The sequence below is a fragment of the Pseudonaja textilis genome, chromosome 3 (assembly GCF_049901715.1).
Source record: "Pseudonaja textilis isolate UNSWEBS1 chromosome 3, rPseTex1.2, whole genome shotgun sequence".
Lineage (NCBI taxonomy): Eukaryota > Metazoa > Chordata > Lepidosauria > Squamata > Elapidae > Pseudonaja > Pseudonaja textilis.
Window position 1 is genome coordinate 27,618,223 of NC_141992.1, and position 23,893 is coordinate 27,642,115.

At 36.0% G+C, this 23,893-nt stretch overlaps 1 protein-coding gene across 6 annotated transcripts in view; it reads right to left on the reverse strand.

The window, feature by feature from the left end:
- Positions 1–4,805: 4,805 nt before the first annotated feature.
- DHX35 (DEAH-box helicase 35) overlaps positions 4,806–23,893 on the reverse strand; it is a 34,335-nt gene continuing 15,247 nt past the window's right edge. The window contains exons 9-23 of one of the 6 annotated variants that reach the window (XM_026697591.2): positions 23,071–23,183; positions 22,675–22,902; positions 21,654–21,750; positions 19,094–19,252; positions 18,060–18,270; positions 17,000–17,124; positions 14,951–15,005; positions 13,480–13,575; positions 13,086–13,180; positions 12,648–12,725; positions 11,777–11,906; positions 11,291–11,372; positions 10,613–10,684; positions 7,980–8,118; positions 4,806–6,826 (exon numbers count right to left, since the gene is read on the reverse strand). In XM_026697591.2, coding sequence (XP_026553376.2) covers positions 6,782–6,826; positions 7,980–8,118; positions 10,613–10,684; positions 11,291–11,372; positions 11,777–11,906; positions 12,648–12,725; positions 13,086–13,180; positions 13,480–13,575; positions 14,951–15,005; positions 17,000–17,124; positions 18,060–18,270; positions 19,094–19,252; positions 21,654–21,750; positions 22,675–22,902; positions 23,071–23,183 — 1,725 coding nt within the window. In that variant the 3' untranslated portion in view covers positions 4,806–6,781. The remainder of the gene's footprint in view (positions 6,827–7,979; positions 8,119–10,612; positions 10,685–11,290; positions 11,373–11,776; positions 11,907–12,647; positions 12,726–13,085; positions 13,181–13,479; positions 13,576–14,950; positions 15,006–16,999; positions 17,125–18,059; positions 18,271–19,093; positions 19,253–21,653; positions 21,751–22,674; positions 22,903–23,070; positions 23,184–23,893) is intronic. The other 5 variants (XM_087929081.1, XM_026697592.2, XM_087929082.1 and 2 more) reach the window with 5 other exon arrangements.

Genomic DNA, 23,893 nt, shown 5'->3' on the forward strand with positions numbered 1-23,893 from the left:
TGTGCAAGAATTGCAGGTAGATTGCATCTGATGACTGCGCACATGGATTTAATTGTACCACATGTATACAAACGCAATTCAACCTTGGTTTTCTCGAAGACAATGGTTATAATATGCCTTCATTAAATGTCTACGTATGTGCTGCTCATTAGAAATGGGACCTTTAACAAAATATTGTAATGAAATTCTTCTTTATCAAGATTTTAGCAAATCAGGTACCTATTCTATTCTCCTCTACTCCTCTACCTGTACAGCATGGAATAAATTGTCCTGGTTAGCTGAAATTTTGAAAAACGTTTGTATTTCAACTAAAGTTATGTATCTGAATAGTCAATCAATATTTTGAAATCCTGTTATGTAACTTTTAAAGCTAAATTACTAAAATTTGGAATCCATATTGTTGGCATATCATATCCATATTGGTAGCAAAGCACCTTTCCCATAATATTTTTTTCCAATTAACAATAAGTGTAACTCCCAAGAAACAGACAGCATTCCTACTTTTAAAAAGTCCCTTTGCTCTATCCTTCTAGCTCCAGTTCTTCAGTTTTGAAGCAGGTCTATTTGTGGGATCAGTGAAGAATAAAACTCTTCAATCTGTCAAAGAAAAAAGGTAGTCAATGACATCTTTCACAATGTGATTTTTTAATCTTTCATTCCTAATCTGACTTGAAAATTTCAGATACCTATAATTAATAGTTGTACCTTTCCTTAAAGTGAGAAGTTATAGGTAGTCCAGGTTCTCCTTCCCATTTCCTAGAATAGCCTAGATTGACCTGGGAAAAAGCCTATAAACCACGGGTGTCAAACTTGCTTCATCACGTTGCCATCATGTGACATTTCATGATGTTTTTCCCATTCACGGAGGTGGGGTAGGTATGGCCTGCGTGTGACATATCCAGCCTGTAGGCCGCCCTGCACTGTGCCATATATAGGTTCAGGGGTGGGATTCAATTTTTTTAACAACCAGTTCTGTGGGCATGGCTTAGTTGGTGGGCGTGGCTTGGTGGTCATGTTATTGGCTGGGCATGGCCAACTCAATATCACTCACATCAAGGCACACATTTCCTCGCCTGGCCTCTCATGACTGTGGGGATGCTGCAACAGTCATAAGTGTGAAAAACGGTCATGTCACTTTTTCAGTGCCATTGTGACTTTGAATGGTCACTCCACACAAGCAAAGTACCAGCAAAGGAGGGGAAAAAAACTTGAGACGTTCCTGAGACAGGAAGCCTAGTCCTGCCAAGAATGTAAAAAGGGTTAACAGAGAGGTAGTTTCTATAAGCAACCCCAGAATGTTTCCTTCCTGCCTTCCTTACAGGATTAGGCCAGTAATTTCTTCTAACAACTGGTTCTAGTGAATAGATACAAACCTGTAGAATCCCACCCCTGCATAGGATCTGTATCAACATGGACATCATGAAACACTATTCAAGGTTGAAGCCTCTAGATATCTGAATATATTCAACAGATTTGGGATCGGGGTGGGATGCTACCAGTTCGGTCCGCTTCTATAGAACCTGTAGCTGTGAAGAGCAGCTGACACTGAATCAGTTCGGTGTTTGGCCCACCCGCCTGCCCAGGCTCTAGGCTGTCCTTTATTCCCTGCTTTTCCCTCCTCAGCTGCTTCACGCGACACAGCCGAGGTTGAAAAATCAAGAAACAAGAGGATTTTCAAACGCACCCAAGCACAGCACTTGTCAGCTGTCCAGGCAGCACAGCCAAAGATTTCTTGCTACACACACGATTATCCCCAGTTCAGAGAACCCGCAAATCATTCCACTGGCTGACCCCACCCCTCCCCACTCGCTCCTTACCTGGCATGCAAGCCATCCAACTTGCCTGGTTTGGTAAATTGCTATTTTTCCTTTTTTTCCCCGACCATCAGCTATTCTGCTCTGCCAGGAGATTTAGATTAACTAGAAAGCAGGAAATCCTTGGATTTCCTGCTTTCTAGCTAATCTAGAAGCAGAGCCGAACCTTCCTTAGGACTGAAGCTTTTCAGTAGAGACTCGGGAAGCCGACTGTGGATAATCTAAATTAATCTGTGATTCTGTGAGCAACTCAATCTGCCTGCCTGCTTTGCCTGCTTTTGAGTAAAAGTTGCTCTCTTTTTTGTAAAAAATTCAATATTTGCATACATGGTATATTGTGAGTTAATTTTCTGAGTTTGCTTGCAAGCAAATTTTATGTGACAGACTGAGCTAGCCAATGGCAGATAGATAGATCTCTGAATGAATCTGTGATTCTGTGAGCAACTCAATCTGCCTGCCTGCTTTGCCTGCTTTTGGGTAAAAGTTGCTCTTTTTTAATAAAAAAATCAATATTTACATAAATATTTATAATATTTACATACAAGCCATGCCCACCCAGTCACATGACCAAGCCACACCCACAAATTAGGCCACACCCATTTGTGCTACTTTATTTTCCCAAGAATCAAGGTCAGCTCTTCAGTTCTTGTGACTTCAGATTTAATTCTGAGATCATAATCCATATCAGCACGACAAGCAGACTGCAGATTAGGACCAATTCGAGTTGTGAGATGCATTTTATCCTTTTCCTAAAGATAATACAGCAGTAATTGACAGATTAATTAAAGTGTTGAACTGGCACTGGGGAGACCCAGGAAACCCACTTGATGAGTTTAGGAGAGTCACTCTTTGTAATCCAATTTACTTTGTTCCTCATATTTTTGGAGAAGAGTGGGAATGCACATCCTCAGATTTTTGGAGAAGAGTGGGAATGCACATTAGCTTAAGCCCCTGAATGAAAGGTGGGATATCTAAATTACCTAAAAAAGACTGTTAAATCTGCTTCAGAAGAATTAACTAGCCCTCACTCCACCACCCCACCAGATCTGTTGATGTGAAAAAGTAGCACTTCAGAATATTTAAGATTATTATTTTTAGACATGATTCCCAGAACCTTGCCCTGACAAGCAAAATATATTTAGGTGAGATTGTGGTCTCTTGACAACAGATCACAGTACTCAACGTTTCTAAAGATTATAATTCTTTTAAAAAGAAAAATAATAATTAATCCCACTGCTGATGCTGTTTTGATATCACTGGAATTGTGCAAAATATGCAAAATAATTCACTTGTTTTGATGGACATAATTTAGAATACCCTCTTATCTAAATCAAATTTAAACCTAGTAAATTACAGATTTTATCATGCCCTTTACCTGCTTCTCTAGTCGGCTACCAAATTGCACTTTTTATTCTTTCCAAAGCAACAGAAGGTAAAAAAAAAGAAATTATGTGAAGTACACTGAGGAAACTCTCTATCAGCAAGATAACTTTCTCAAAAACAAAATGGAATGGGACCAATTTTTGTGTAGCAAAAGAAAGACTTGAGATTTGAAAACCAGAAGGACTGAAGTAAAAATAATGGCCTGGATCAGGCTAAGGGCTGCGGAGAATAACACACCAGGAAGAATTTCTCAAGTGCACCTCTATGGGAGTGGCAATTTGAATAAGCAGCTCAAAATGCTTCCAGCTGCTCCATTCTCATAATGTGACTTAAGTGCAGCATCTGCAACCAGCCCTGTGCTTTCTAGTACACACCTGCAGAGACAGATACACGCACACCCAATGCAAAGCAATATAAACCGAAAGTAGAAGCAGAAATACATTTGCAGTCAGGAAATGTATGTTACCTAGTTGTGCAGGAAAAATAAGATGCCTCCCATGATCATTGCTGGTAAATAGGTTGGAAAGAATTCCAGAAGCCTTGCCCTGCACACTTCCTATTGTGTCACTTGGTTGGTCATTTTCCCCTAAGAAAAATGGTTTTGTTTCATTTTTATTAGAAACATAATAAAAGGCGAATGTGTGGAATCGTCAGTGTGTGTGTGCGTGTGTGTGTGTGTGTGTGTAACAAACACTGTACAACAGAAAAAATAGGCAAAGAGGCTGTGCGTGTCTGTGCAGCCCTTCATGCAGCACTGGAGGGTGGGAATAGAAATGTTGAGTTTTTCTGCAACTCCTTAAAGCAATGCCAATTCTCTAGACCACAAATACACACACAAACATGGTAAAGAATCTCATTTTTCTTGATAGAGAATTGGGTTTAAGGAGCAGACTATGCAAGTCTACATCAACATTCATCTGATATCATGGTAACCAACATCAAATTCATTATTTTATATTTAGCTCTCCATAAACTAACATCAGAATATAGATTTAATACTTATAAATGACTATGTATCATCAAGTCATTATCAATTCTTAGTGACCACATAGACCAAGGGTCTTCAAACTTGGCAAGTTTAAGACTTGTGAACTTCCAACTCACAGAATTACTGAGCTAACATGAAAGAAGAATTCTGGGAGTTGAAATCCACAAGTCTCAAAGCTGTCAAATTTGAAGACCTCTGACATAGATTTTCTCTATGATGATCTGAGTCTCATCTCATCTTTCAGGTCTTCTGATACTTAGTCCACCGAATTTCCCTCCCCAAAAGTCTTGCTAAGCTGCCTCATTATGGCAGGGAATTTCTGGGATGGATAAACAAGAAATATTCAGTATGTGTGCAAAGTAGGATCACTCAAGATCTAAAGGTTATCCCAGATGCCTAGCTAAAGCATGGAGATACTTGTATGGAGCAGCAGTGATATAGGAAAATGATGGAGACACACATTTACTTTAGTGACAATAGCAAAGGTTATTCTGCATTTATTCTGCATGGGGGAAGACAATGATAAGCCACTCCTGCATTGTTATCAAGAAACCCACATACATAGAAAATACAAAATGACACTTCATTACCTTCCATAAATAGACACAACATTTCCAGAGTTATGGAAGATAGCTTTATTTTGTTTTTCTAAACTGTTGCAAGAAGACAAAGCAACATGGAAATTTACACACTTTATGTATCCCGGACTTTGCAAACTCTTTAAAGGAAGAGCTTTTTAGAGTCTCATTTGGAGCAACAGCACTATTCTGGACATTACATAGTACACAAAAAATAAAAGATAAGCCTATGGAACTCACAAACAGTGGAGAGGGAGAGAAACTATAGATTGGAATTACATTTTGTTAAGTTGCACATACAGCACAAAGACATTGTATGGCTCATACATTGATGGATCAAGCTTCTCTGCAGATTTGTGAAAAGCAGAATGGAAAGAGGAGTTTGAAAAAGTGACTCAGGATGCACATCCGTATTCTGTGTAAAAATGTCACAATTTACATGTATTTTAAAAGAAGAATAAAAAAGAAGACAGCAAGTCATACAATCAACTTATGTTCTAGAAAGAAAGACAAATTCATATTTCCAAAATACATATATCTAAAATAAATATTTCAAAATAAATATCAACATGCCAAGGCAAAGAAGGAAGTTACAAAAGTAAAACAGTCAATGCACACCTTATGCAGTATACTCTATACAAACCATCCTTCCTCTCTGAGGAAAACAATCTAGCACGACTGCAACATTCAGAATGTTTTATTTTTTAAAATGTGTGTCAAAAGTTTTTTTTTTAAGATTCATGGAAGTAAATTGTATCATTTATTATATTTCACTATAAACAATATTGTCAAATGGATTTCAAGTTAATTGTAAAATGGGGCCCATACTCTATTTCATTGAGGGAATTTAGTATCAAGGGATTTATTCTAATTTGCTGTTTCACTAATATCTTTCCTTTTCCGAAGCTAGTCATTTCACCAAAACTTATTTACTGTACAAGGAGCGTGCAGCAGAAAATGATGTAGGTAGAGTACTAGCAATTTTATAGCACCCTGTATCCCATTCCAAGGAATCCTTATATTCAACTGAGCCTCATTAGGGAAAAAGAGAATATTTCTGGATGTGGTCCTCTGGCTCTATCTTAAAGTTGGATTCTTTATCCTCATTGCTATAATCACCACAATCTGAATTTTAGCAGTTTGGCATTGGATATAACCACATGCCAAGAACCACAGATCTCTGTTAACTAATAACATTAAAAATTTGAGAATGTGCAGGTACTGGCTCCGAGTTCCTTATTTCTTAATTTTGAAATGAAAGGAAACAACAAACAAGATGCCTGCACTAAAGTCCTTTCTCAAGGAGCTTAATTTAGCAAAGTCTTGACATTACGATTGTAAAATAAGCTAATTTGAAAATCATGACCATTATAAGAGAGAAAATGCAAGAAAGAAGAAATGTATAAACTGGTAAAAGATTAGAAATCTATTGCTTTACAGAAAAAAAAGGCAGGGGAAAAAAATCACAGCAGTTGGGCACAATCACAGTTTCAAGGTTTTCATTTCTACCCATTAAGGTACGTCAAAAGGCTTTGCTTGTGTTCCCAAATCTGCCTACAAGTAGCAGGTAGTTCCAGGATGATCAAGTTTCTCACAGTGGTCTGAAGGATCCTGAGCATCTCTCTGAGGGCACTGTATCTGCCTCCTCTCCTTTCTGCTTCAAGGGTATAATGTAGTTATCCATGTACTGCAAATTTCCTTGAAATTGTATCCTCTTTTTTTTTGCACTGATAATTTTTCAACTTTATTTAAAATGAGCATAATGCCCTGATGAACAGAAGTGGTCATCACAACTAGACTGCTGGATAAGATGTCCACAATACAAGCTCTATTTAAGTGTTACAATGTATTGGTCATGCATACATCCCTACAGAATCCTGGCAAGCAGGTATTTCAACATAAATAGTTGATATGAGGTCAGGTTGCTAATCAACTAATTGTTGGAAGACAGTTGTACATTTTCAAAATTGGTGACAATTTCAGCATCACACATGGTGAACTTCAACAGCCAGAGTGAGTCAGTGGTCATCTACTTTAGCTCTTTTGGCTTTCAGGGAAAGATGCTGTAATGGAAAAAAAAGACAGTATTTTTTAAAATTTATACTCTCATAAATGCTCTAATGAACCAATTCTTCTTCAAAGAGTTAATCAAAACTAACAGCTTGAATGTTGCTTCTACTGCTCTTCTGAAAGTCCATTTTGCCATCCAGCCAAAAGCATTAAAAAATAAAACCATTTGCCAATATAGAAACACAGGTAGAACTTGACTTATGACCCACAATTGAGCCCAAAATTTCTGTTGCTAAGCAAGACGGTTGTTAAGTAACCTTTTTCCCATTTTATGAACTTTTTGCCACACTTGTTAAATGAATCACTGCAACTGTTAAATTAGTAACATGATTGCTAAGTGCATCTGACTTCCTCATTGACTTTGCTTGTCAGAAAGTCACAAACGGTGACCACATGACTCTGGGACACTGCAGCTGTCATAAATATGGGTGAGCTGCCAAGTGTCTGAATTTTGGCTATGGACATGTTGCAACGATCGTAAGTCTGAAAAACGGTCATAAGTCACTTTTTCAGTGCCATTGTAACTTTGAATGGTCATGAGTGCCTAGTAATACAAACTAAATAAAATGAGGAAAACACATCTTGCAAAGTTGCAGGCTTTGGTAATTCTTTCATCAATAGAATTTATATCATAATGAAGTATTCCACTGTTAATCAGATGGAGTAATATAATCATTCCAAGCAAAGTTGCATAACATACTCATTGCTCTCTTGATGTGACAGATGGTGGTGAAGAATAATTCACTGGACTAACTGCAATTGTTTTCTTTTTCCTTCTTTCTACTTATCTCCTAAAGAAAATATATGTCTCGCTCATTGAGACTAAGCTGACAGAATCTCTCCTTTACATTTAAAAATCTAAGTGATCAACCTATTCATAGAACACCATTTTGTTAACAACGGTCCCTCTCTCTCTCAACGATTTGCTAGTTCCTACTGCTTCCTGAAATAAGACTTAATTGTAATTAATGGGATTTCAAGAATAATGTGGGTTTTCATTTTGTGTTGACTTTTTAGAAACCCAGCCACTCCTTATTTAACACTTATCTCATTTAGCAACCAATTTAAACCTTGAAGTATATTATAATTTTGTATTGTGAAATACAAAACACAAGAAAATAAGAGCTGCCAATACAGCAGTGGTACCGTTTGGAGTCCATGCCGAGCCCGTACCGTTCCTTGCTGATAGAAATGAGGGGCCAGTTCCAATAACCAAGCAGATTTAATAGCTGTAACATCTCGCATGTAGTATTTCGAAGTCTGTATAACTTCATTGTATACTACCCTAAAGATAAAAGATAAAATAAAAATAAACCATATCGTGCATGAGACTTGACATCTGAGCTAAGTAGTAAGTTAGTTATCTTCCAATATTTTATTTATTTATTTATTTGAACTGTCAACTGCTTACAAGATAATAGTTATAAGTATAAACATAGTTATGAATACATGAAATGGATACATATAAGAAAAATAAAAAGAAACAATAGGACGGGAATGATAGACACATTGCTGCGCTTATGCACACCCCCTACAGACCTCTTAGGAATGGGGTGAGGTCAATGGTAGACAGTCTAAGGTTAAAGTTTTGGGGGTTTGGGGAAGAAACCACAGAGTCAGGTAGAGTATTCCAGACGTTGACCACTCTGTTGCTGAAGTTGTATTTCCTGCAATCAAGTTTGGTGCAGTTTACCTTGAGTTTGTATCTATTGTTTGCTCTTGTATTGTTATGGTTGAAGCTGAAGTAGTCATTGACAGGTAGGACACTGCAATGTATGATTTTATATACTATACTTAGATCGGACCGAAGGCGGCGTAGTTCTAGATTTTCTAGGTCTAGAATTTCGAGTCTGGTGGCATAAGATATTCTGCAACGAGTAGAGGAGTAGAGAACTCTTCTTGTGAAATATTTCTGGACTTTCTCCACTGTGTTAATATCAGATACGTAATGTGGGTTCCAGATTGATGAGCTGTATTCGAGTATTGGTCTAGCAAATGTTTTGTATGCTCTAGTTAGTAGTGTGATATTATCAGAGAAAAAGCTATGCAGGATTAGGTTAACCCTTAGTTTTACCCTTAGTTTTACCCTTAGTATTCACAGCCATACTTTGGTCAGATTAGAAGCTTAACTGCAGACAAGCATAAAGCCACATGAACAACAAACAGGTGAATTATCATTTCAATGCAAAGGTTTTATGGACTTTTATACATATTCAAAGGTTTAAATTCAAGGCTTTTTTTCTCCCATTCATTCATGCCTCGAAGTCTGGTGGTTGAGTTACCCCAGAGAATAGCAAGTTTGGAAATATTATAAACACACAGCATAAACACACTCTTCCTTGCTCAGACAAAATACAGGCAGTCCTCAACTTACGACCACAACTGAGCCCAGGGATATTGCAATGCTCATTAATATGAGCCACTTGCCAAGCATCTGAATGTAAATCATATGAACCTGGGGATAGTGCAAAGGTCCTAAGTGTGAAAAATGGTCCTAAGCCCCTTTTTTCAGTGCTCTTGTAACTTCGAACAGTCACTAAACGAGTTGTTGTAAGTTGAGGACAACCTATATTAGCCAACTTCTTTCATGAATCAAAGGAAAGCTAGAAAGAGGATCAAGAAAAGTCCATCCTAGCAAATTCTTCAGTAACCTTATCCTTTTTCCCCCTTTCAATAAATCTGGTTAAAGAAAATTCTGTGAGAGTTCTGATTTTTGATAATCTGCTAAGTCTAAAAGATATGTTTATCTTTATATCATATCTAGCCTGGGGACCATTGGCTTCCATCTCATGAGCCCATACCATACATGGCTCATTATAAACAGCATCTATTAAGAAAACATACAGTATAAATGCTTTCCTATTTCAAGAAGAAATTGCATCAGGTAGACCATAAGCCTCAATATGAACATCTATATGCTGTAAATTAATATGCACAATCCCGCTTGAGACTGAAGGGATTTAGAGTATTTGAACTGTTTTGGAAGTCAGCTGTACACTTCAGCATACTTAGAAAGAGTTCAAAGAAAATACATTTCACACAGAAATCTCTCCAAAGAACTATATGATCTAATTATGAACTTGCATGGGAATTAGCAACACTCATTTATGCTTGTTAGGATTGATCCAAATTGTTTCTCTCCATCCAGACCTTCAGACATAAAGCTAGGACTTTGATGGCATCATCAAGTTGGTCCTGGATCAAGATAAATAACTGGGCATAATTGGCATACTGGTAATATCTGACCCCAACCGCAGCCAACGATTTCATGTAAATGTTAAGCAGAAGAGGAGAAAGCTTTGAATTCTGCAAGACCCCACAACTGAGACTCTGTGATCTTTGTCCAGCCATCAGTACTGACTAGAATCAGCCATAGAGAAAGGAGAACCACTGTAAAACAGTAACTGCCACTCCAAACCCTCAAAATCAGGCCAAATTCTGTAAGTCAAAAATACTAAAAACTGTTGAGAGATCAAGAATCATTATAGACACACCAAATAATCAGCAAATATGATTAAATATAATGTATGTCTTCCATGAAGGCAAATTGTTTAACATCTTCTAGCAGTCAATGCAAACAATTCCAAAATCAGTCACTATGAAGTCTGTAGTCAAAAATCAATGAGCAGTATCGGATAGCATTCACTCAAAATGAAATCATTCCATTTTGCACCTTGTAAACTAATTTACCTTCTAAATTACAATCTTTCAAATCTAAGATTGGCTCTCCAAAAATTACAATATCAAAAACCACAGAAATTTAAAAAAACTTAGCTTACCAACGAGGAGGTTTCTCTGCATATAGCACTGAAGTGGGATGTATGTAGAGTTCATGATCATCACGAATAGTCCTTGAAATAACATTTTTTTAGAAATACAATATTTACCAAAGCAACATGTCAATATTTATGTACAGTACAAGCCACTATCAATTTCCTCAAATACTGGCATGATCAGCATGTTACTAAATCAGCAACATTTCAGCTATCCCAGCCTTCTATTGAATATTTTGAAATCTCCTGTTCATTTTTCAAATGAAGCAGATTTTCTTCAAGAAAAACATCTCTCCTCAACCTAATTGGATTTAGTTCAAGTGAATTCATTATCAGGATGACCAGCTTGCCCAAAGGGAGCAAGCATACTAGAGACCAATTGTTCCAACTGACGGCTATCAAAAAGAATTTTATGAACTCAAATAGTAATAATTTTATGTATCATATATGTATTATGATATTGTATCATGTATAATCCTGAACGAACTTCTTCAGATCAATCATGGCTAGCCTATGTTAGCTAAATGAAAATAGTAGTATTTCTATTGGTTTTGGAAGAATTTGCTAGAATGAATACTTTGTGCTTATATTTTTTATGTAACTGGTTACTTTTTAATTACTGCACTCTGCATTTTATATTAACTGCTTGCTGCCAACCAGATGCTGGGTAAAAATAAAATTTACCTGTAACACCCAGTAGAATGAAATCTGGCTGCATTAGCAAAAAATCCAGAAACAATACATCTTAGAACAGGATCCGGATCACCTATAAGAAAGAAATGGATTTGTCATTTTACAATGAGCATGTATCAGAGATAGGTATCTTAGTATCGTCCAGATATTCTGACCTTCAAATCATAGCAACCAAGCATGGGGCTTACTGGAGCTGCCCCCAAAAACATAAATGGAGAGGCAAAGTTATCTTTTTCAATAGATATTAGATCTGTTCATCAGGTTAAAATGAAAAAAATAATAGCCAATAATTGCATATTAGTGATAGAAAAAAGTTCTTCTCAAAAATACACAAAAATAAGTGTGTTATAAGACACAATGCCAAAAATAAAGAAACGAGTACTATTACATACTAAAACAAAACAGAAAAATTCCATTCTGCAAATTAAACATGAAAAGTACACAGGAAACCCTTTGGTAAATTAAGACAGTTCATACCTTCACTTGATTTTTTTGGCACTTTGAATTTGACAAGAAGTTTTTTCAGCTGCTCCCTTACAATTGTGGCTCTAACAAGTCCTTTATAATTCAGAAAGTGTTCCTGACACCACTGAGAACTTTTGTTGTGCTACAAATAAAAAGGAAAAGATGAATTACACCAACAAAATTTCTATCACAAAGTATTAGCACTTCATATGCAGTTTTCTGGTTTCCTAAATGTCATGAGAATGAAAATATACACAAACTTCCCCACTCTACATTACAGGGCAACACTAATCTCAAAACCTTATCCTTTCAAAATAAAAGCAGTGCAATTTGCAAAATACATTCTACTATTTTGCCAGTTCAAATAATAAAAGGTTTTAAGCTCACTTGGTATCCTTTTTTTAAATCTCACAACTGAAACTTAATGTTTAATTTATTTGCATCCTAAGTCTTAATTTCTACTGAGAAAGCTATTACACATTGCAGAATTCTGCAATAAAGACATTAACACTAACATGCACACATGCTTGAAAGATAAGTAAATATGCTCCAAGTTACACAACATAAGTAATTATAAAGATTACTAATCTCAGCTTTAATTTTAAATATTACATGTACTTTTATCTCTTGCTGCAAGAGAGATAATTGTTAAAGAAGTATGTCTACAAAATACACCACAGGCTGTTAATTTCTAAAATCACAATACTTTTGGATTTTCAGTTAACTTTGCTGAAATTCTTGCCTTCATTACAACTAAAATTGACTTTATTAGCTTTAGGAAAACCCATCCAATGTTAATTATTGCAGATGATATTTTGGCATATATTGACTTGAAATCATGGCTAGAAAAACCCAAAGGTCCTTTTGTATTTTAGCTGCTTACTTTTATAAAAGCTTCATAGACATTAAGCATCGTGAGATGGTCACCCTCCTCAACAGCAAATTTTCTATGTTCTCTAATCTGAAAAGGAGAAATCTTTTATATAGCAAACAACAGAAGCAGGAATAATTTTCTGCTAATTTTCAAGAAAAGTATCATCTAAGTAGAGTAAATCTGCATGTGAACAAAGTTTCAACTAACCCATGAAAACAACAGTCTTGTCAGCAGTACACTTCAAATGGTATTTCAATAGGTATTGAGTACTTGGAAGCAAAACCGTATCAAAAACTACATCATTATTACACAAGTCACATGTAATGTTTTTAATTAAATAAGGAGGCACAAAATATAAATGAAAACAAGGTACCCAAGTAAACAAGTCAATGCAAGCAGCCCAGGAGTGTTTCAAAGTTAGGTCAGTGGGTATAAGGCAGCACTTACAGCTTGAACTTTTTGGTTTGGAGGAACTGTGAAGATATTTTGGATTTGCATCATGGATGCAATGCTCAGAATCTCTTGAGAGCATCCAAAATTTCCTGCAAAATGATTTAAGGAAAAGAAAATTCATTGTCATGGAACAGTATTTCTTTTGTTACACCTTTCCAATTAAAACAGCTATCACAGAATTATATCTCCTATACTGCTTTCTCTGTACATATACCTCACTTTCATAACCCAGATGAACCCGTACTCCTACCTCACTTTCATAACCAGTCTATCATGCATCTACATCTAACATACAGAAAAATATTTACTTTAATGATAAATGCACATTAAACATTTTAATTACAAAGTAAGAGGAATTAACACTCCAAGTTATAATAGAATGTATCACCTGATTCTAGGAGCATCTTTGCAAACATAGGATTTAAAGGGAACTCTGCTATTCTAATTCCCAGAGGTTCAGTGAGACGACAATATTTATCCAGTCCTGCAAGAGAAAAACAATCGATGATACAAAATATAAATACTGGTAATTCAGGATGTTAGGTATAACATTGGTCACCTAACTAGTTTGGGTAAGATAATATATATATAAGCTATGATTGTTAGTTTAAAGTGTGTGTTACTTTAAATGCAAAGCATGTATTTTGGGTGTGGTGTAAAACCACCATAAGAGGGAGCAAGAGACGCTGACGAGAAGCCTGATGATTCCCTGACGCTTTGCTGGCAATTACTGGAGTTGCAGACGGAAGAGAGGAGTTTCTGAGTTTGTTGTATATCTCTCTCTACTGCGAGGAGATAAATTACCGGACTGTTATTTTGTAAGTGTACCGACCTCTCATTTTTGACATTGGAATTTGCAACTGGATAATCCCTGGACGGACTGAACTAAGTGTATGATATATGGACTGTTTTGACTATGCTTTAACTCTTGCTGGAATAAAACTACTTTAATTGGCACTGTGTATGGTTTACTGAGTGTAAGCTACACAACACGATATCTCACATATTTTGCCTGCCTGCCTGACTGCCCTGTGCAGATCTTGCTAGGGTGTATCCCTAACAAGGATGCCTTAAATGTAAAATATTAAGAATATAGAAAGACATGATTGGCTGCATTGTTTTCCAGAGCTAAATCATATTCCTGGGATCTTTGCATTATGTAAGTTGCTATATCTTCAGCCTAGCATTCATATAACAAAAAATGTAATCAATGATGAATGTTGAAATCTACATATCATTTTTTCAGAAAAATACAGTATCTCCAATTATTTTTACAGTCTGCAATCTTAAAAACATTTCTTAACAACAGCCTAGTTGTATAAAATGTATTGCATTTTTATTATAATTTTGATGTTGCCTTTGACTTTGTATGTCTTGTTTCACCAAGACATATTTTACTTCAATTCAATTCCAGGCAAGGGTCCTGTTTTTAGCCATCTTTTGTTTTAGTGCTCTGACCCTATTGATTAACAATTAAAATATCTAAAAATGAGATTAATTGACCAACAATGTATTACTCTTATAAATGATAGGTAGCACTCATTTGCAAAGGATATTCGCAATGCAGATTACATTAACTAAAAGACATAAATATTCATTCTCAACATTTGGTCTGGGGAAAAAAAACCTTTTTTATAGATCTTATAAAAATTTTGGCATGCATTTGACACAGAACAAGCAAATCTTCAGAGTGCTTTGCCTCAAAGGGAAAAATGTTTTTGTTCTTATAACCCTGGTACATTAAAAGCAAGACAGTTCTATTTTGGCTAATTGATAAATAGTACCTAGGTGTAAAGGCAATAACATGAACATCTTTCAGCCCCTCTGGAGTTAAAAAATAAACAAATACACCATCTTACCTCCTAAGGCATACAACAGCTCCAGAGCTTGCACCATTGATTGAGCTGGTGGAGGCTAGAGAAAAAGTAATTTGCTGTTTGTTACAGAAGGATATTTTCAACTTAGAAAACCACCTTTCTATGAATTCAAGAAAGAATCGGTAGCCTCCTATTGTAATCTACTTGGCTTCAAAAAGATTGGCACAGATTAAAGAAGAGTCCACTTTGCAACTTATAAGAGACATTGTTTGGGGGAAGAGCCATGTCTTGGATCTGTGCTGGGTGGCTATTTTAAAGACATAGGACAGCCACTGTGAAGGCCTTCTTCCAACTTCCTATTAAATAATAATATTTAGTCACTTATATAACCTACTGTAGGGCTTTAAAAGTGATTCAGAACCTTGAATTGCACATGGATAACAATTGGGAGCCAGTGCGGCTGACATGGCATTTTTGTAAGTCGGGTGAACTGTGGGGTACCCAAAACTGTGTGTGCCACTACATTCTGGATCAGTTGCAGTTTCTGGGTGATCTTCAATGGCAGTCTCCTGTAGAGAGCATTGCAGCAATCCAAACAGGAAGCGATTAAGGCATGATTATGAGCAAGGCTTCCCAGTCCAGGAATGGCCCATTAGTGTATAAGATAAATTTATGCAAAGCCCCTCCTGACCATGGCTGCCACCATTGCTTCCAACAGGAGTCATGCATCCAGGAAGGTATCTACGCTGGATGACTTTATGAAACAAGTGAGACTATCACCAATCACTGATGTCATTTGTTCACTCAAACCTCTTTAATATCTAGAGAACCAGGCTGAAGCTCTGATAGCATTCAGATAAGCAAACATTTATAAAATCTGTAAAGAAATATTTTTTCATAGAATTCAAAATATGTGTATACTTATTTTCACATAATTTTGAATCCTATTTAATGCAACCAACCATTTCTGTTTGTAGAGCACTGCACCAAACACATACCGGTCTACAAAGGAACTAGACGTAGCTATCTTGGAGCCAACGTTTCGGCAGAATCTCATCTGCCATCATCAGGCTTCTGTATTGTGTTCGTCTGTGAGTCAGACTTTCCCAGCCATTTCTGTTTTAAATTTGGAGCTAGCCTACTGCTGTGCCAGAATGTTTTTTTCTTCCTCCTGATTGGCTGGGAGTCTTGGTCTGTGTTTATTGGTCTTGGAGTTTGCTGTGTTCTGCTTGGTTGGTGTTTCTAATATTTTCTGTCTGTTTTGTGGCTTTTTTTTATCTTGATTCGCTGGCAACATTGTGTTCCCTGTATTGGAGGCTTTTAGTGTGGCTTGGCTCTGAGTAAATGGACGGCTATCATTTATTAGGAAGCTAGGTTTCATCTGGGTGCCTGATTGGGGTGTGTTTGAGCTGGAGGTATCAGGGGGGATCTGTTCGGGTATTTTCCCACATCACTGTAGTTGTGCTTTTAAAGTTGTAGCAACGTTTCGGCAGAATCTCATCTGCCATCATCAGGCTTCTGTATTGTGTTCGTCTGTGAGTCAGACTTTTGTTTGATTCACAGACGAACACAATACAGTCTGACTCACAGACAAACACAATACAGAAGCCTGATGATGGCAGATGAGATTCTGCCGAAACATTGCTACAACTTTAAAAGCACAACTACAATGACGTGGGAAAATACCCAAACAAAGTTGAATGCCATATATATATATATACATATACATATACATACATACATACATGCATATATGAAAAGCATGAAATGAAAAGGGAAACAGCTTTTGGGATCTTCCCTATTTTGATTCATACAATAAAACATTGCAAAGTGGCTGCTCCAAAGGCCCTCAGTGAGCTACACAATCAAACAGGGGTTTGACTGTGGGTCTTTATGGCCCAAGTCTAACATCCCCATCACTTCACATCATTCATTTTCATATTGTGCTATGGTTAAGTTTTACCATAACCCTTCCCATACTGAAGAATGGTGGGAAATAAGATACTATAAAAGGATAGGAGATCTGAAGAGTTCTTTTTTCTCATGATAATATAATAAATACGAAAGATTAAACAAGGTTCTCTTACTTACTGAGAGGAAGGGAAACCTAAGCACATTGTCAATTCCTAATGCCTTAAGCTGCAATATAACTGGTGCCAGGTTACTGCGTTGCATTTCAGGAATGGTGGACTGTGGCAACTTCTCAAAGTCTTCCTCTATGGAGAAAGCAAAGTTCTCCGTGGTTAAGTTTCAAACATGAATCCTTCCCCCATTATAAGATTCCACAACTTAATTAATAATGCATATTAAATTTAAGTGTTCCACCTGAAAACAAGGCTGTGCAAATCTTTTAAAAGTGGTGCTTTAGAATGCACAGAAACACATTCAAAGCAGCTGTTTTGAATTGTTAAAGCAGCTACATATTTTTCCCTACTTGTGCACTATCTCCACATACTAAATGCAGGTAAAATCTTCATCCGCAATATAATTTTACAGAGCCAGAAGAATATACGAAGGAACATTTGGGAGGTGTGGGGAGGCGCTGGTCTTCAAGTCAATGTTAATTTCTGGTGTCTGTCTGGAGAAATCCCTACAGTTTCTTGGCAAGAAGTGGTTTGCCACTGCCTCCATCCTAGGGCTGAGATTGAATGGTCCAAGATCACACAACTGATTTTGTGCCTAAGGCAGAATTAGTTTCTCCCAGTTTCTTGCCTGATGCCTTAACTACTATACCAAATTGGCTCTCAAGGAAGATTTATCTGGCTATAAAGAAATGTTTCCCTGAAGCATTCTGTAGTACAAACTCTTGTGCAGCATTATGAAGATATGAAGACCTTCAGAAAAAGGAAATTACAGGACAATCTGCTTGCATAATGTATTGAGGAACATAATAGGGAAGAGAGATTAAAAATGAACCATGAAATTCTATTTTGCGGTGGGAAGGTGGATTATCAACAAAATTACCTCTTATGTATTTTCTTACAGTATTGTGAAATATTTTTAACCATTTGCATAAAGAACAATTTATTAAGTTTTTTAAATTACAAAATACAAAGTTGAAGTTGAATTTATTATTATAATGCTAAGTTACAGAACCCAGTTATGAAACTATTGGCAATAAATTAAAACTCCACTAATAAGCACTCTCTACCTGTGTAAAGTCTGTAACATTTTCCCGAGCGATTCCGTCCAGCCCGACCAGCTCTCTGATTAGCCGAGGCCTTTGAGATTGGAACAACCACAAGACATTCAATGGCTGTTTTGGGATTATATGCACGAAGCTTCACAAAGCCACAGTCAACGACAAATGAAATGCCATTGATTGTGATAGAGGTTTCTGCAATGTTAGTAGCCACTATCACCTGAAAGGACCAAGGTAAAAATTAGTCCCTACTTCATAAACAACTAGGTAAGCTTGAGAATATAACAATTGTGACTTGCTTGAAGGGCTTCTTTAAAACATCACAAAACATATAAACAAAACTAGAACTGTAAGAAATGCTTAGTATTCAATCTTGACTAATGACTATGTAACAGCAATAGCCATTTTAAAACACTGCAAATTTTTCAGTAAAGCATTATTTTGTACATGTGAAACAAACCGTAGATTAGGAACAGATTTCTAAAAACAAAATTGCAGCCCAGTCAGTAGATAAAATTTCCAGAATAAATAGCCTAACACACTGCTGCTTTCCTTCTTAAAAATATTAAGAACAACTGTTCTTTCATCTGACATTGAAAAGGAAAATTCATAATTAAGTGGGGGGAGAAGAAAAAAGGACTGATGCAAAAGAAAGGGTCCCATTCTTAACAATATACCACTAGAGTCAACTCTGTCTGCTTTAAATTCGGCATTTCTAACAGCCAAAATATGGTCTGGAATATCCCAGCAGAGGATATGTTTTTGAACATGATATAAAATAAAATAATCTCTACATTTTCAAGTGTAATATAAAGTATCTCTATGCATATCCTATCCTAACAAATTAAGTATGAGAAGACGGGTACTACTCACACACAAACACACAGCAACCTTACCCAGCTTGGCACCCTGCAATGTACCAATACTGTAATGTTCTATAATTTCTGCCTAGAATGTTTATGCTGGAAATATTGGGAGTTGCATCCTCAATTCAGACACGAGACTTGGCAATTATATTTAAAAATAATAAATATATACTTTACCTTTCTCACATTATGAGACACCCTTTCAAAAACTTTCATTTGCTCAGTAGCAGGCAATCCAGCATACATAGGAAGGACACGCAGGTGTTTCTTCATGCCTGTGCGAGCGATGATTCGAGCTTGTTCTATCAACATAGAAACAACTGTTTCTACTTCTTCCTAGAAAAGTAGTTGAGTGATTGACAAATTAAATTATATTTACTGTACCTTCAAGAGCATAACATGAGCCTGAACTATTTTTAAAAGGAGACATCTATTCTAGCTTCTCATAATTTTTTTTCCCTCTTCATAGTCTTAAAAGAGCCAGTTAATTGTGCTAATAGGATACCAAACATCGAAGTGATTTTCTTCCAATGTGCCACAATACTTTACAGCCCAATACAGATTACAGAATGGGAACTTTCATACTACAGCCTTGTATAACCATCAATTATCTGGCTGCTTTTAGAGGACTTCATACAAAACAGAAAACAGAAAAGGAAGTATAAATTGTTTTTCTTTTCATTTTTAGTTTAAATATAATTTCCCTGCAAATTCCATAAGTTGAATGGAAAGTATATATTTGTGGCCTTTGAAATTAGGTACACCTTCTTTTTCAGACTGTTTGCCACCTTTATAATAGATTTCCACAAATGTTTCAGTAGATGGCTGGGGAGTGTCAAGATAAATATTTCAATTACTTGAGTATTATGTCTTCTTTTTTATTCTCATTTCTCAAAAACATAGTTCACAGAGGAAGAATATGCCTTATTTCTTATTTTTCATTTCATTCCAAATTATGATTTCTGATCTTTTGCAAAAAAAAAATCCTCAGATTTATTTGATACATCATATATACTTCAGGACATTTTAATACTGCTATTCTGTTTCTCAGTGATCAAATATATGCATATCACTAACATGTTAGAATAGCTGGTAGGTCTTATTCCACCTATTAAAAGAATGAGCAACTTCACAAATAGAAGTTTGTGAAGAGTGCTACCCTTTTGCAAGAACAGAAATGGCCTTTTCAAATACTCTGAAATAAGCTGGCATGCAATGTTTACATACCTAGTAGTTTAGTAAAGTATTTTCTTCTGAACTAAGAATGTGAGGATTATGTGTTGTCATAACAATGCAAAGGAATATATAAATGCAAAGGAATATATTTCCTCATATAATAGAAACTGCTAGAAGTACAGTTCACCCAATTGACTGTTACAGTATCTTAATGTGTGAAGCAGGCCTACAGTAGTCATAACTATACTTCTAATTATTAAACATATTTTGGCTATCAAGCACATTCCAATTGCTCTCTTCAGACCCAATCCACGCTGTATCATATCCTACAAATTTTTCAGATAGAAAAATATGTGGTAATATTAGCCACATACTTCTGCACCTCAGATCCTGACCTCTATATATGCTGTTGCCTTGATCTATTAAAGCTAGAAGTGAAGAACTTGCCTAAGTTTCAAAAAGCAATAAACACCATGAATAAAGATTAGAAGTATAAATTTATTTTATTTTATTTATTCAATTTCCATATCCTCCCATCATGGACAAGTGATTCTAGGTAGAAAACAATCATAAAATGTTCATGCACAAACCATTCTGTGCTGCTTTCTGGTATTGAACTGGCACACATGTTTCTTGTGCTTTGTTCCACACACAGATTTAAATAGGGCTGCTTTTGTTCCAGGCGAGATGCTTCCGGGAGAGTTTGGGAAAATGCCAAGGGCATTGGCAAATGAGAGTACATGGAAAGAGAAAGACTGTAGAGGGCAGACTAGTGCATGATACTGAGAAGGGAAAACAAACAAACAACACCCATCAACCTTGCTCAACTCAATCTGTTCCATCTAAACCAGTGTCCCTCAATTTCATCAACTTTAAGAAGCCTGGACTTCAACTGGCTGGGGAATTCTAGAACTTGAAATGCATACCTCTTAAAAGTTGCTGAGGTTGAGATACACTTATCTAAACCAGAACAGCTAAAAATTCCTAAGTTTACTTCTGCTGACCAATGGCCATTTCAAAACAATTTGGCAAAATCTCTGAAAACGCTTTGGCTTGTTCCAGGTTCAGAAGAAAACATGTTTCCTGCATCATGCACATCTCTTTATTATCTTATACCTACTGGAAACAAAAAAGTTCTGGAGAACTGAAACTTAATTTGCTGCACCATAGGCAGGGAAGAAATATTCATAGATTACTCACTCTTGTTTATTATTATTCAAAAATAGGCAAATACATTCTATTAAAAGAAAATGCCTAAATATTTACAGTTGTTATTTGCACTGCCTCAAGTGTGTATGCCTCATGTGCATACACACACATACACTTCCTCGTCTCATAGCCTCCTGATACAGTATACCTCAACCACAGATTAAAACATTTCAAGCCAATAGAGTCCAATACTATAATTCAGTAGCCTCCTCTTAGAAACTAGATTCTGAAAGTCTAATATAACCAATGTTTTAAGTTAGATGTGAACAGCAATCTTGCATGAAATAAAGTCAACATATTATCTTACATCAAACCAGTAATTTCAAGACGACAAAATTTATTTTGCATCTACCTGTCCAGTTAAAAATGCCAGTATATCTCCATCACCTTCTGAATTATGAATTTTCATGACCGTTTCCACTGTTGACTTCACATAATCTGGAACAGGACTGTTAGGGGAAAGGGGAAAAACATAATAAATTTCCCAATAAAGGGTAATACAATTTCTATTTATCACCAGGAACAAAGGAAATACAAATAGATTCGATCCTTTTAACAGGATCAAAAAATTAACTCTAACTACTCTTTTCAGTTTTTTTCATAAAACATTTGATACTTCTAAACATTCTATAATTCAATGTATATACATTGGGAACGTATATACACTAGTGGAAAACTAGTTCAACAAACAATAAGTATCCTTCAGAATATTATTAAAAATCTAATCTTTAAACAATGCAAAATCAATATACACTCAAATGTAGCATTTCTGAATTATATCAAAATTCGAAATCTGGTTCAACTGTCTTCAGTAACTATTTGTCCACAAGCAACTTTTAAATTTTCAACAAGGAAGCAGGAGTTAAAATTGTTATCACACCACAAGGTATCTTACTCAAGCATATCTCTTTATCATAGAATTGGAATGGGCAGGCCCACACAAGGAAATATTTAAAAATATTTTAAGTAGAATGTGGTGGAAAATCTAGATTCCAGTGCCAAATATGTGTCATTCCACATAGCATTCAAAGTAAAAAAGAACTGACTAAATTATAGTATATTCGTATATGCATATCACTGTACAAAACTAATAAAATAAGCACTGACCAACAGCTCATACAGAAATAATACATTTGCTTCAAAAAGGCTACAGAACATGTTTTATCTATTATGGCTACTCTTCCAGAATGTTTTATCACAATTAAATTGAACACTTCTCACTTTAGTCAATTGTAAAAGTAGCGATGTTACAAGAACATAAAGGGACAAGCAAAAGATTATCCACCTATGAACATCCACATTTCTTGCTTAGCACAAGTGCAAAAGCATCTGGATGCATAGGTAAAAGAACAAGCCCACTTCTGCCACCGGACCTTTCCATCTCCTTCTGTGGAGGAGGAGGGAGGGCATGAAGTTGCTGCCAAGCTTGCCCATAGCCCTTCTGTGGAGGGGGAAGGGGAGAATTAAGATTCCAGGGGAGGAAAAGCATGAAGATTCCACCGAGCCCCCGTAGCACTTGTCTGAAGTCTGCTCCAGCTGGCCGGTGCAGAAGGGGACGGGGGAAGGTTCCTGAAGCCCTCCTCCACTCAAGTCTGCGCCTGCTGCTCACAAAATAGGAGAGAGATACAATCAATCGGAAAACAGGATTTAGGTTTATATCCTAAATGTGTTGGTAACAAAGCCCAAGAATACCTAAAGATCCATTTAATCTTCCTTTCTCAACCAGACTTCTCTTCTAACCACCACTTAAGCATTAAACAGGAACAGACCTCTGAATGTAGAAGACATCCACTGGAAACGTCCGTCCTTCCACAGTGAGGATCATGCTGGTATCTTTGCTTGGATCACTGCTCTCATTTTGGTTAAAGAAATCCCTAAATTTCTAAAGTAAGGACAGTAAAATCATCACCAACAACACCAGCTAAAGGAAGCAACACTTATTAAATGCTGGGAATCCAAGGAGAAATATTTAAGTTTAAAATAAAAACACAGATTTTTTTCTGCAAACCAAATCCTTACTTCTAGCAGCATATTTTCAAAATAACATCAAATAGTTACTAAAGCATATATATAACTACCATATTTGATCTATCTATATAGCTATGTCTGTCTGTCTCTTTCTCTCTAAGATATGTATGAATATATATGATCTTGTAATCTTAGTAACATTTTTAATTTTGACCATGATTTAATAAGACCAATAAATTATCCATTTTTTAAAAAAGAAGAACATAGATCCAACATTTTTGGTAAATTTAAAAATAACAATTTGCTCGTAAAAATGTAAAGTTAACAGTAACGATCATAATTAGCTGGAAGCAAATTTATACGTATATATAAATATATGAGATTTCATTTGCATACTTGACACACATTAAATATGCAGTTAAGCTACTTTCTACATTCTATGTGGACACATAATGTATTATAAAACACAAGCATATAAAATACTAACCATATGAAATACAACTCAAATTTTTCAAATTAGCAGTGTGGCCTGTATTTCTTTTCTAGATTTACTTAGTCCAATAATTAATGTTCTGAAGACATTTACTGTGATTAATAACAGAATTTTATTTACTACTTACATTA